Source organism: Lagopus muta, chromosome 2 (assembly GCF_023343835.1).
Source record: "Lagopus muta isolate bLagMut1 chromosome 2, bLagMut1 primary, whole genome shotgun sequence".
In the NCBI taxonomy this organism is placed as follows: domain Eukaryota; kingdom Metazoa; phylum Chordata; class Aves; order Galliformes; family Phasianidae; genus Lagopus; species Lagopus muta.
In genome coordinates this window covers 55,383,940-55,398,616 of record NC_064434.1, presented here as the reverse complement: position 1 = coordinate 55,398,616, position 14,677 = coordinate 55,383,940, and the positions used below count along the sequence as shown (strand labels likewise).

General features: G+C 40.3%; 1 protein-coding gene across 5 annotated transcripts in view; it reads right to left on the bottom strand.

Annotated features, from left to right (window-relative positions):
• LOC125690194 (uncharacterized) overlaps positions 1 to 13,698 on the bottom strand; it is a 28,638-nt gene extending 14,940 nt beyond the window's left edge. For 3 of the 5 annotated variants that reach the window (XM_048938338.1, XM_048938341.1, XM_048938340.1), the window contains exons 1-8: positions 13,043 to 13,698; positions 9,892 to 10,011; positions 8,857 to 8,976; positions 7,233 to 7,352; positions 3,102 to 3,224; positions 2,142 to 2,224; positions 873 to 998; positions 55 to 103 (exon numbers count right to left, since the gene is read on the bottom strand). In XM_048938338.1, the coding sequence (XP_048794295.1) occupies positions 55 to 103; positions 873 to 998; positions 2,142 to 2,224; positions 3,102 to 3,224; positions 7,233 to 7,352; positions 8,857 to 8,976; positions 9,892 to 10,011; positions 13,043 to 13,268 (967 nt within the window). In that variant the 5' untranslated portion in view covers positions 13,269 to 13,698. The remainder of the gene's footprint in view (positions 1 to 54; positions 104 to 872; positions 999 to 2,141; positions 2,225 to 3,101; positions 3,225 to 7,232; positions 7,353 to 8,856; positions 8,977 to 9,891; positions 10,012 to 13,042) is intronic. The other 2 variants (XM_048938339.1, XM_048938342.1) reach the window with 1 other exon arrangement.
• Between the last annotated feature and the right edge of the window lie 979 nt (positions 13,699 to 14,677).

Here is a 14,677-nt window from a genome sequence, read left to right as displayed (position 1 = left end):
AGAGAGAAAGGAAAAGAAATAGTGTGGTTCGTTTATCTCTAACATGGTACTTACCCCTGGTAGCCAAATTTCTTAGGCAAACGCATGCCTGGCTTGAAACCTTCTTGTGCCAAAGGGAAAAAGAAAAAGAGAGAAAAAGAGTGGTTTCAGTAATGTGTGTTCTTGGCTACTGTACTCAAAATAAATGTGACAATGCTGGCAAGCTATCACACTATCTTCAGAGCACAAATTTTGGGCCTTTTTTTTTAACCTTTTTTTTTAATGAGTTTGTTTGAACTTCCCCTAGATAAGTTGTTGATGAGGAAAAGCCAATGGAGTTCAGTTTTTGGATTATTTTTGGAATGTCAAATCAATTATAGGAAAATGTACAGACTGAATTTGTCTCATTTATTTTCTTTTTCAACTAGGAGAGCCAACACAGAATTTAAGGCTTTATCCTTTAAATTCTGAATTGAGCCTTGCTGAAGTTTTTTAAAAGAGTGGCTCCCAGCAAAGCAAGATTTTCTAGATGTTATTCTTTGAAGCCATGTAGTCAAAGCTAAGGATATCACAAGGAAGGGAAAAAAAGGGAGAAGTAGCATAAGCGTGAGAGCCTGGGCAGAGCACTTCATATGCAGTTTCAAGTTTAAAGAAAATAGGGCACCTCGCCTAAAGGTAGTGTCCAGGGCTTTAATGATTCCCTTTTCTTTCTCCAAACGTTGCACTCACAGAACCGACTATGTTTTAATGTGTATCATTCCTTGTGGGAAAGATGTCATAGAGCCAACTGTGCAGTAGATAAACAGAAGTGTGCCAGACTGAAACTGAAAGCCCAGCTTTATAGCTGTACTCTGATGCTAAACCTTCACGTAAAGAGAGGGTTGCAGCTTTACCTTGTCCACAGAGGAAGACAGAAGAGAGATGAGCATGCGCAGCAGGAATCTGTCACCAATTCTCAGCATGGCCTCATGGTGCTGAGTGTTGGCTGCTATGTTGCTTAGGGCAGCACAGCTATAATACTGCGGAGAGACGGGAAAAAAATAGGAGGAGAGGTGGTCACAGTGATGACAACACTGAAGTGAATCAAACTAAATTGGAGAAATGCTTAGATTGAGAGCTGAAGAAAATACAGTGCTTTTTCATCTTCAAATATTTTGTGAGGCAGACCTAATAACAGCCTGAGTGGGCTCAGGAAGAACAATGCTGTATCTGCTGTTGCTACAACAGCAGCCATGTGCTCCCTGGTATCTGTGAATGTCCTGCACTACTGCAGCTACTCCTCAGCTGACACCTACCTTAGCTCATCTCCATGGACTGCACTGTATATTTACACTGGTTGACTGGAGACGGATGTTGTCACTGCCCTAGCATGCCAAGAGATCATTTTCCAAAGATTTAAACATTAATTCCAGAGAAGATTATACAAATTAAAACATGTGGTACTTAGGAGGTATAATTAGAAGGAGCAGGTTGAACTGCAGAGAAAGAAATTTTAAGATGAATGTCAGGAGAACTAGGTGATGCTGATACAGTTTGCAGAAAGCAGTTCCAGAGGATCCATTACTTCTGACATTTACAACTGAGCCAAGGAGAAAACTGGAGGAAGTAATCCTGTGCTTCTCAGACAAACTGAATGAACAAGTGGACTTTAAGGTTTACAAATCTTACTCATAGTTTTCATTAGCATACTTGAAACCAAGAAGCAACTCTGTTAACTGTGCACAAATGCAAGATGTCTGGAGTAAGCATAAAACAGAAAGAGTTCCCAGACATCCCAAATAATGAGAAAAAAATTCTTTGCAAGTTTTGCCTTCTAAAATACTTAGTAGAATTGTTTAGAGGGGAAGATCAAAGAAGGCAAGGATGAGCAGGCCTATCAGCAGCTGATCTGATGGTCCAAAAGACACAGAAAGGTAGCTGTTTAAAAACTGTGTGCATGTATTACTACTATATGTGCTGGCTTTATAAACCCTCTGTGGAGCTAAACAAATCATCAATAGATGTTGTCTGACTGAGCTGAGTTCCTCCAAGATGCACTCACATGTCACTCTGCTTCTCTGCAGAGCTTTCCCCTCCCTCTACCTTTGCATTTCCCAGTTCTGTAGTTTGTGCTCTCCCTACAGTCACACTATCCTTGTTAGAAAATCTGACCTGTGCCATACCTGCACTTCTGAGTCAGGGGACTCCAACAGCAAGGTGAGAACTGGCAGGGCTCCTTCCTTGCACAAGACCAGTTGGATCCTCTCTGCCATTTAAGAAAACAAAGTTCTGTTAGTGTGTCCTTTCCCTTCCCTCTCTCTCATCTGGAGGCATTATTTAACAAGGATATGCACAATAGAGTGATTATGCTTATCCAAACATCAGAGCACACCATTTAGAGTTGGCTTAAGACAGTAGTGTGCAGTCATTTTAGCAAAATGACCTGGGCTGGTTGGTTAAGCCTGCGCTGGTTTTCTGCTAAAGCCTATTGAGAGAATCTGATCTGGTGGAGAATATGAAAAACCAAGCATGATATTCACCACACACGATTTCCATGTAAAACAAACAATAAAAGCAGAAGTGTAATAGTTAATTGTAAAAGTTCTTGCCAGTCATTCTCCTCACTGTATAAAAATAAGATATACCTTAGGAGCATGTCATCTAGCTGTGTGGGATAATAGTGTCATGTGTATTTTGAATCATCCAACATTTGAGTTAGAGATACAAGTTAAACAATACCACAGCTTGACCGTGCAGGACAAATTTGGATAATCCTTGTTGGATTGCTACAAAGTACTACCAAATGTGCTGATAGTTTTTTAGACCAAAATATTTCTTAAATAAATAATCACTATTTCTGTTTCTTTAATATTTTAATTGCTTGTACATTAATTCTTTGAGTTCAAAAGTCAAGCCTTCCTATTTTGGGTTTAGGTAAAAATGGGTCTGCACTAGCTAAGGAAAGGCCAACCAGAAATAATCAGGCTATGGTATCATCATGAATACAATATGCAAACATTGTATAGAATAACTTATTGTGCAGATAAGCTTTCGTTCTTATCTTAATCCTTTCAATTTGTGTCTTTCTACTGCTGAGGAATTTTCTTTCAGGAGTGTTAGCTAAACCATTAGTCAGAAAGTACCTGATTGTGTAAGGTTGAGAATAGCACCAACTGCATTTTGTTGTACTCTAGGATCATAGGAGTTGGCAAGAGACAGTAAAGGTGTAACTCCTCGAGCAGCGCCGATAGCCTCTCGGTTGGATTCTGGGGAAAAAAATGACAGTGCTGCAATGTATCCTTTTATCTAGAGTCAGGAGCAGGACAGCTGGAAGGACTGACTTTTTTTGGAGTACTGATTCATTTATGTACATTTCTAGACTGTTTAAACAATGGCCAGTCTCTGGAACCCTAGTAAGAGAAACGTGAAACACAAGCAAGCAAGAAATGTGTAAGTATTTGGATCAGATCATACCCTCAGGTGCCAACACTTAGAGATTTATGAGAACAAAACATCTATTCCTGGAGCTGTTCTACACTAAGGAACTGATGCACACACATGCAGATAGTCAAGGACATCTATTCAAGCACAGTTCAGCTGGGATCAGTTTAGTATTCCAGATTAAGTCCTTTTTTGCCTTCATATATATATGTTTATACTCAAAGAAAGACCTTTTGTAATGGAAAAAATACTCTCATTTTTGAGTGAAATAATTGCTCTGGGAAAAGCCATCTATTTAAAAATATCTGTGTCACGTGGGAAGCATTTACTCAGGTGAAATTTTCAGGTTGATTTTGTAAATAAGTCTTTCTCCAGTATAATCCATAATGTGTACTGTTCTTTTGTTTCCCACAGTGGAAGCAGAAATTATTTAGTGCAGCTCCATCTGATGCAAACCGGTCTGATGTGATGTAAACTCTAATAAACTGGATGAAGGGGAGAGACAAAAAGATTGAGCATCCAGATATTGATCCTTCCTCATTCTTTCACACAATACACTCCATTAATTATGAGTGAGGAAGAAAAGCTCGCATTTTGGCAAGGGCATTACAAATGTCTGGACAAAATTTGGGCATTTTTTTTCTTCCACCTTCCTTTCTAGGATAGGGTAAGGAGAGCCTACGTTCTCATGTGAAAGAGCCTCTCTGGGACACATTTCCAGTCCAAAGATCTTCTGAAGGAAGCAGATGACCATGACAAAATTGAGCCACTGTGTGCCTCAAAGGTCATTCTTCCTTTAAGAAGAAAAAACAACAGTTTGATTTGAAAATGAAAGCTCCATGATAGTGGTGATCGATACTGGAAGCCTGCAGTGGTGGGAGGGCTCATGCAGCCTGTGTTGGTGGAGGTGGTGGCACATGGGCTTGGCACCCTGCTCTCGCCTGGGAGTGACTGGAGCACCCACTCTCACTGTGGGAGAGTAGAAACCTCTATGACCATAAAACTCTTTTTTCCCTTTTCTTTTGGTGATTCACTAGCTGAGAAATTCAGCTTCACCATCTTTCTTAGAGCCTGTTATTGTGGATTTGCTGGTTTTGTTTTTGCATACATCATTTTCCCTCATGCCTCCCTCCATTGTCATTCTAGTTTTAGTCAGATAATGTGAACACTGAACACTGTCTGTTTCATCAACTTATGGCAGAATGGGTGAAAATATCTACCTCACCATGGTGTATAATTTTATTATTATCTCCACAGCCCATCTGCTTATCACAGGATCACACAGAATCACAGAATTGTAGGTGTTGGGAGGGACCTCTTGGGATCATCGAGTCCAACCCCCCTGCAAAGCAGGCTCTCTACAGCAGGCAGCACAAGCAGGTGTCCAGGTGGGTCTTGAATATCTCCAGAGAAGAGCATCTCCAGAGGAGAAAATCTACATAATGTGGCTCTTCCACTGATGCCAGTGCAGCAGTCAATTTCCCCGAGAGTGCCTTTAGAAGGGAACCATCCTTTTGAGTATCCACATACTAATCTAAAGTAGCTGAATCACTAACATCTACTCAAACTGGGTTTGAATAATCCATCTGGAAACCCACATTTATGAATTCTTTCCTTTCACTTTCTGCTGTTTGTGTGCTTTAAAATTCTCCTGATGGCACAGCTTTGAATGTGCACTGTTTTTTGTTTAGCTTTATGGCCTCCCCAAACTATTGCTGTGAACATTTAGTTCTGTTCTTATCTACTCTGAGGAGAGTTCTTATCCCAGAACTGATTGTTTCCACTCACAGATTGAGACAGATAATTGCAGATGTACGCATGTCCTCTTGCTGTTATCCAATGCCAGTGTCGGAACCAACTGACCTTGAAATCCTTTTAATCTAAATGAGCTTGTTTGTTGTTTAGTTTTTGGCTATTTCTGGCAGCCAGTAAGTACTGCATATCCCAGATTCACTTATAACTTGCACTCACATTACTAAACAACTTCACCCTGTACAGCCACGGATGTGTATTGCAGCAGAGTTAAGACATGTTGCCATTCTTGGATTTAAAGTTTTAGTCACCTCAAAACTATCTAAAGGATCTTTCCAGTTTTGCTCTGCTTCTATGTTTATTTTTTAAATAATATTTTCAAATATGTCTGGCATACTTGAAGTCATGACTGAGCAACATTGTTTTCTCAAGCAGATCTTTTAAGATATCAGAGCATGTGAGTTAGAATTAAAATAAACTCTAGCAAGTTGCTTCTTGCTTTAGTCTCACTGCTGTGGCAGCAAAACATATTCTGAGGAAGAAATAAATGGATCCAGTCCATTTAAATCCTAGTCAAATTGAGACACATGTTCAAAACTGATCTAAGTCCCAGGCAGCAACCCAGCCTATGCATTTGCAGGACTGTCTACCATTATGTTCAGCATATGCTTTCTTATGTAGGCTAGAAGTTCCTTGAGTGCTTAATGTGATCTACTTGTGCTCAAAAGTATACTGGTACTTACAGAGTGTGCAGTGGTGTTGGGTAACCATCCTCAATAGAGAATGCAACTGGAGTGGCTGAGGGTTCCCTGCAACCTGGATTAAGCAGAGACATCAAGGAGGGACAGAGTGCCCTCAATACTAATTAACACCTTTAGGTTCCAGAGGACATCCCTTTTCTGTGCACTACTTAAAACAGCTGGAGGGAACTGCCTCTGTAGATCTTCAGGAGAAAAACTCCACTAACTATACATATAACTATGACAAAAGCGCTCCTATGCCCAGGAATCTCAAATTTGTAATAAAAAAAGCAAATTAGCACTTTCACATGGTTGGATCCTGCTTATCCGCTCTCCCTTCACAACATAAGTACCTAAGTGAGGAAGTTAAGCATCTACAATATCTCTCACAGCCTCTTGGGAGATCAGGTGGCAGCTTCCCATGCTGAGGGGAACTCAGTAGAAAAACAAGAGAGGAAGGGAAATAAGCACTATTTATAAGCTTTAAGCAGACCTTTACATATTCTTTACACAAGAACAATGCAGTTTGAGAAAGGCATAATAAGCTAGACTAACACGATGACTTTTGGTAACAGTGGTTGAGCTTTGTTGCAGACCCTTAACAAACTGGTGATGACACAAAATAGCAGCAGAGAAGGATAAAGTCTAAATGGTAAATCAGTTGCAGGATGACAACAACGCCATAATGCAAAAGACATAAATGTTATCATCAGATGTATCATACAAGTATTTTCCTGAATGTCACAGTAGAAGACATGGATGAGATCCCAGCTGAAGCATTGCATGTTTCTTGTCACTGTCTTTCAGAAGGGATAAATTCAAAATTAAACTCCTGCAGCACTTATTTATGTCTTCTGACTGTAACAATGCTTGAGGTCTGTGGTACTGCAAAATAGCTATGTTCCATTTCTGGAACATACGCTTTACACCCAAAAGGGCTATGGAGATAAATGGAGAGTCTAATTTACAAAAGGAGTCTTAAATGAACTTGGCTTTCTCGTTCTAGTAAAATGAAAGATCTTCATTGGTATAGACATCAAGGAGGGAGAAATATTGAAGTTAAAAACCAGCACAGACACTAATCAAGATATGGTAGTCATTAATATATTTAGGTTGGAAATCTAAAAAGGGTTTGTAATTGTAAGACAAAAAAGGCCAGAAACACTGAGAAGATCTTAACCAGAATCTCAAGAATTTGTGAAATAAGAATACTGAAAAGATACCAATGTGGCATCTGTTGACTCTTAATCCAGTTGCAAGAAAGTGGTATCATATGGAAATATGACATAAAAGGTGAATGGATTCAGTGCAGAGGATAAAGGGGAAGAACAGCACACTCACCTGAAACAGCTAAAGTCATTGTGCAGGCACAGGAATTACACTGGACAGTGGGATCCTCTGACTCAAGCAGATCCAGAATTGGCTCAAGTAAACCCATTTGGATAACCATTTCTTTGTCAACTATTCATAGATTCACAAACAAATGGACAAACAAGAAAGTAAATAGTTAAAGCCTTCATTAAAAGAATATGTCCTTCCTTTGCGGTCTATTTGCAAAATAGACCTAATACAGAAACAGACTGAAAGGCACTTACAATTTCTTACTTGGTTTGCTTGATTCATTGTCAGACTCAAGAAAGAATGTAAGAGATGTTCAAATGCTTCCAAATATTTCCACCAGCAATTCTATTTTCAAACACACAGTTCATTTTGGAAACTGCAACTGCAGTTTTCCAATAGGTTCATAATTTGCTCATCTGCTCTCTGTGTTCTGAAGTCTACCTTTATAAATATGTTTTTAACATGCCCTCTGCAGCTCCCAAATACTAACTCAACTAAACGGGTCCCAGAAGCTACATAAGACAGTTATGTCTTATAAGTATAGTTATAAGACAGTTATAAGACAATTATACTAAAGATCTAAGCATTTTTATCCAAACTGTAAGCAATTTAAGAATGAGTTTCAGTTAATTAGTAAAAGGAAAATGAATGTCATCTCATAGGCATTTGTTTCTGAGAGCTGTATCTGTTGCATGAAAGGGTAAGTGGTGGGCTCTCAATCCAAGAAAAAAGTGGCCAAGAGGGCCAACGGCATCCTGGCCTGCATTAGAAATAGTGTGGCCAGCAGGAGCAGGGAGGTGATCATCCCTCTGTACTCAGCACTGGTGAGGCCGCACCTCGAGTACTGTGTTCAGTTTTGGGCTCCTCACTACAGGAAAGATGTTGAGGTCCTGGAGCGTGTCCAGAGAAGGGCAACGAAACTGGTGGGGAGTCTGGAGCACAAGTCTTATGAGGAGCGGCTGAGGGAGCTGGGAATGTTCAGTCTGGAGAAGAGGAGGCCCAGGGGAGACCTCATGGCACTCTACAACTTCCTGAAGGGAGGTTGTGGGGAAGAGGGATTTGGCCTCTTCTCCCAGGCAACGAGCAGGACACGGGGTAATGGCCACAAGTTGTATCAGAGGAGGTTTAGATTGGACACAAGGAGGAACTTTTTCTCTCAGACAGGTCAGGCACTGGAATGGCTGCCCAGAGAGGTGGTGGAGTCGCCGTCCCTGGCAGTGTTCAAGAGGCATCTGGATGACGTGCTGCGTGATATGGTTTAGTGCTTGTGGTGGCAATGGTGATGAAGACACGGTTGGAATAGATGATCTTATAGGTTGTTTCCAACCTTGTCATTCTATGATTCTATGAAAGTAGTACAGATATTCCTACACCAGCCTGAGAAAAATAACAGTCTTTGCAAACAGATCCAGGATTACTTGCCACATGACATAGCATTGCTCAAGGGACCTAACATACCCAGCATCTATGTGTCTTGCAAGCGAACTCACATCTGTCCTATGTAGAACACAAAAAAAGGGAATTTGGATCTATGTAAACCTCACTATGGAGAAGTGCCTTCCTTCTGTACTGCGTCCTGCATAAGAGATGCACTAGAATGGGAAATGCGTTATTAATTACTCACTATTTCCTTCCAGCAAAAAGTTGACAAGGGACAAAGAAGACATCTGTTGTACCTCCAGGTCAGCAGAGCGCAGTAAGGCATAGAAGGGCTCTAGATGCTCTGCTGGCAGGGGAACATTCACTGCAGGAATAAAAGGAAATGCTCAGGAGTCTCATCGTTCACATTGCTCTCATTTTTCACTTTTCAGTCTTGGGCCCGAGTTGTTATCGTAAATGGGTTGAATGGTATTCTCCATCATTTAAATTACATTGCTACAGGCAAAACAGGCCAAGTTTCCTGAGAAGGTTTTGAATAATCAAGTACTCTAAAAATATGGGAAGGAAACCAACATGCCTAGCTACCAAACAAGTCATTCCACCTCATAGCAGGTCCTCATGTTGAGTATTCTGCACTTTTTTAGCCAGAAAAAAATACATAGGATAAAGCTTGAGGTACAGTTCTAAAAAGCAAATAAATAAACCACAGCTTGCTTGTTGCTGGTATTTCTGCCCTTATGTAGGACCCAAACTCTTGTTGGAAATCTTATTTGGCATATCAAGGCTGACTTCTAGCTGTTCACAAATTGCCTCAAGAGCCAAGCAGTGGCTCCCACAGAGTGGTGGGTACAAACCATAATGTTTCCTTTGTGTCTCCACTACAGCCTAGCTTTTAGGGCTTTGTCCTCTGCCAAAAACTCATACACTGTAAAACCTTAAAATATCACTGTGACCACTTCCTGCCACCAGATTCTCTGTGTGTTGCTCTCAGGAGATTCAGAATACACTGACTCTAGATACTTCAGAGTCTGCTGATTTGTTTTCAACAGAAATGACAGTTTTTATAATCATGAGAAATAATCTCCTGATAGCAAAACCCAGAATGATTCTGCCCATATGGCAATGACAGCATTTCCATTTTTCCTGGTAAAAAATGCAGCAGGAAAAAAAAAAATGAACTTTGATTAATGAATTTTGAATCAAAGCAGGCTTCACAGTTGGAAAATACGATTTTATTTATAATTACGTGGAAATTTTCTAAGGCATTGAGATAACTTACTGTGCTGGCTCATATGCAAATAATAGAGAGCAGCAGACTGCTGTAGACCTGGGTTTTCAGAAAAAGCTAAGATCCTCAAGGCTTCCAGAGGGTCCTTTCCCAGTGGTGACATCTCAAAACCTAAAGATATACAGTTACAGCACAGTCTTAATTACACTTGAAAAAGTATAGTTTACAAAAAGAAATTAAAGTTTACAGCCAATCGAACAAGTACAAGGATTTCTGTACTGAATGAGCTCCATAGAGCCCATGTATACTTTTCATATTTCCAGAAGCAGCAGCAATAAACAAACCCAGAATAACCTGTCCTTGGCAGTGCCTCTTATGAAGTTCTTGAAGCTAGTGATTGGATGCAAGATAAATTATAACCTTTAGACACTTTTATGTTATCCAGTGTAAATGCAGGTGTTGTTCTTCTCCATAAAACTCCTATTGCTTCCTGAATCACAGAAGGTTTTTGTTAAAATGTATCAACTGAAAACAGCATTCTTAGCTATAAGCTACAGAACAAGAACATATTTTTAATTTATCACTTCTTATTTTTGCTGCGTTTCTATTCTTTGTATTATAATAATGGATTTCAGGAAATATCAGTGTGGATTGCAAATGGGCTTGCCCCAGGCTCAAATTCCTAGCATGTGTCTACCTGTTCTCGAGTATGATAGTTCCTCTATGAATAAATCAAATGTTCAGCAATAGCAATTGAGAGTACAGCAATAGCAGTCATCCATGATTTCTGTAAGTTACTGCCTTATGTGCTTACAGTGCACGGAATGGAACAGCAAAGAGGAAAAAAAAACGGCCATTGATCCAGAGCCCAATAGCATCAACAGTTGAAAAGGTAATGTACTAAATATTGACTGGTAGAGCACACAAGTACATGATCCATCTTTAGATAAGATTTAGGAAGTGCATTAAAGACCGAAATATCTCTGTGAAGAACAAGATTTAGCTACTTTTCTTCACATGGGATATCAGGGATGTGAAGGATGTGAAGGTTGAGAGCTTTCAATGACTCAGTGTGAAACTCAGCCAACATCTTAAGCTATTAGAAGCTTCTGACATATCAAGAATTAGCAAATGCTTACCTTCAAGGTTAGGTAAGTGTGTTCCAAAGAACAACTGCTTCATATAATGATCAGTTTTATTTAATAGTTAGCAATAAACACAAAGGGAAGCCATCAGCATGTGCAAGAAACCTTGACAAAAAAAACAAGGATCTCTTTATGTACTTTAGTTCCCTTCCTTACACAGTGACTACTTGAATCCCTCAGATATCTGTGCATATTTATTTGGGAGAATGGTAAAGAAAAAGCCACACAAAATCTTCACCTGCTTATCAAACATTTGCTGAAGTAGCTAACAAATGAATATGACCTATCACAAAGTCTTTCCTTGCACTCAGCTGTCCAAATGTTGGCTTTCTGCTTATTATAATTTGTTCAAATTTGAGGATGGGCTTGCTCATATCATCTTGGAATAAAATACACAGGTGAGTACTAAAGTAAGATGTACGTGTCCTGGTTCTTTTTCTGAGTCTCCCAAACTCTGCTCCTGTCTTGGCAGCACACTTTGGCCACTCAGAGAACTAATCTTGGTCCTTCTTCCTGTGCACTGTGTATCTCCTATCATAGACATTGGGATTTTCCTAAGAGCATGTGTGGCCACCTCTGCACTGCTGCCACAGAAGCTCAAGGCTCTCTGCTGCTCTATCCCAGCTCCTCAGAAGCCAGGACAAACTGGACCTTTGCAGACCCATCTCAGAAAGGAAAGGATTTCTCAAGAAAACATACATTTATTCTTTTCAGAAGCACTAGTGGGTGCCGTAAGGGGCCATAATGTTATCATCATTTTTTCCAGACCACTCTTTACTTGCACCTGATCTCTTAGTTGAGCAGGATTACTGTCAAAATACTCATAAATGGCCAGGAGCATGTTAGCTTTTTGTTCAGCTTTGGAAGATTCTCACTGCAAACAAAACTGAAAAGTAAAGTCCCATTTTGGATATACATGTTAGGACGTTGGGATTTTGCCAGTGCTTCATATGCAGCAGTTAATTAAACATATTAACAGCATGAGATCCCTGTGTTAACGAGTAAGGATATCAGCTGAGGTTAATCCTTGTGTAGTTCAAGGATGTAGATCGGCATCACAACAATCATTCCAGAAGTTGTTCTATGACAGATCATTTCAAACAAATTTATCTGTGTTACATCAAGAATAAACGTCTCTCTTGGTTCATGAAAGGAGAAGGATATATAATTTTGTCTACTACCTTCAGCCCAAGGTTGTTAAACTTAACACAATACATGCAATTAGCTGCAAGTCAAAGCAAAAAACCAACAGGCAACTGCCCCTTCTTCAAGATTGAGACAAGAATGCTTTCAGGTTGGACACTGACAAAACACACTCATCCAAGAAAACATTCTGTGACAGTAGGAATTAAATTGAAAAAAAAGAAAAGTTTTCCTACTAATATGTTGTATCTTAAGACAGGATTGAGAGAACACCCAAGACAGATGAACATAGACTTACGGGTCTGCTTTGATTCAAGCTGAATCCTATGATTGTGTTCAAGCTCTGTGCCTTAAACATGTACACAAAAGTGCATATTGGCAGATCAGCTTATTGGAGTTTGGGGAAGTCCTCTGAGCCCAATGGCACTTGTCCCAGGGTGTCCTCAGCCTTCCCCACATACAGCACAGGCACTTCAAGTGCAGCTCCAGGTGCTCTGCACCAGACCATAGATGTACATGAACAACTCAGCCAGGACCATGCTGCTGTTTCCTGCTAACAGGCTCCTATAGTGCCCAATGTTAACACAGTCCTCTTTCCAGCTTTGTTGCTTCAGGGACTGACTAAAAAAGTTAACTTCAATTACTAGAAGGACTTGCTTTCACTAAACATATGTACACGGGTTATGTTTAACAGTGGTGGCACAGCAGAAAGGGACAGACCACTTCTACCTGAATCCTACTTTTGTGCCACTCGCGCTCTTGATGTCCCATACACAAAGAAAATGCTCTGTGGTTCTGTCCTTTCCTACACCAATATAAAATGTCAGAGTAGTTCAGACGGGAATCTGTTTTCAGCCCCCCCAAAAGATTCTCCTTCCCCTTTCACAATCCTTTTGAAAACGTAATGCTCTTACCTCTTTCAATTTGCTGCAGAAATTCCTGTGCTGTAACCCGCTCATGAGGCTGCAGCATGGGCTTGTACAGCTGTCTGGTCTTTGAGGCATTCTGTTTCAAGCAGGAGCACTCGCTTATCAGAGCTAAGCATTCCTTCACGCTGTGCACCAGCTCTGAAGACATCTTCTGAACGAAGGCCACGAAGTTGTGCAGCAGCTGCATGCACCGTCCACACAGCTGACCCATTCTTGCTCCAACAGCAGCAAAAAAAATCAACAAAAAAACCAAGGAGAACGAAAGAGATGGGGAAAAAAAAAAGTTTCTCCCCAACTTTGCACTTACTTGCCACTTTGGTGTTTGTCCAGAGTTACAGATGTCAGCATGACACGCTGTGCGGCTGCTGTGAAGGAGTCAAGCATCTGCACCCAAAAAGCTACATTACACAACAAAGCTGATTTCTGTGGATCTCCCAGTCTATCAAATATTACTGAAAAGGCTGGACCTGAGCCATGCACAGACACCCTCCCTTTTCTTGAAGAAAAATAAGATGATGACCTAAACCCATTCCATGGAGAACAGAGTTTAACTCCTGGAGTATCCACAAAAGCCTTCATGAAGCTAGAAAAGCAATGAGGTGATGAAAAAAACAACTTCAGTTTTGTAAGGCAGTTTTCCATGAAAGGTAAGCACCACCTTGTGAGCACGTGTATAGGCTGTAACTGCCAATGGGAGAGGAAGACTGGGAAAAAAAAGAAAAAAGCTTGTACACTAACAGGTTTTTCCAGTTTTTGGTAGATCAGAACAAAAACCCTGTTGGGCAAGCAGCTCATAACTCAGCCAAGTGAGACTCTGCAAATCAGCAAGAATGGAAAACTGGAATAAAAAAAAATATCAGTGGCCAAGTGAGCAGGGAAAGTTAATTATGGGGTGTTGCTGTCTTGACTGTAAAAGACATCTGCAAGTTTTCAGGCAGAAAAGGGTTGTTAAGGGAAAAGAAGCTGTTCTCCTTCCACCCCATCATTTTGCATACTTCACCAGGATGGAACATGTGCCCACCCTTGACTGAACAGTCTTATAAATGACTCTGCTCTAATTAATTTAGCATTAAGTGATAATTGTAACATTCTTCAGGTTTTGAGTAAAACCTCATTTGATACAAGATCACCTTCATTACAAAACCAGCATGTATTAGTTTGACGAGAGTTGATGACTTTTATTAACTTCTATAAACTTACTCTAACCATTGCATTTGGTACACTAAGTACTAAGTTTTAGTCTCACTGTCCTTCAATGGATCTTAAATTTCTAAATAAATCATGGTTGAAAATCCAACCCCTTGTTTTTTCCCTATCTTCAAACATTGGTGAGCAGGCCCACCCAAATCTCAGTGGTCTGTCTGGTGCTGCTGTTTCTTTCCTTATTTACTTACTTAGTTAAATGTGATGCAGTTTTCTTAAACTAAAATACTACGCTGCACAGATACACCCAGAAGTTGTGAGACCTCTCCTGCATGTGCAGTTGAGTCTTGGATTCTTCCAGCTATTTCCTCAACCAGCTTTGCAAGCCCACTGAGTCCTACTCTCTGATCTGCTTCTCAATGCTATCAAAAACTAGGTTAACACGCCAGTTTTCGCAGCATGTCTTCTGGACATATT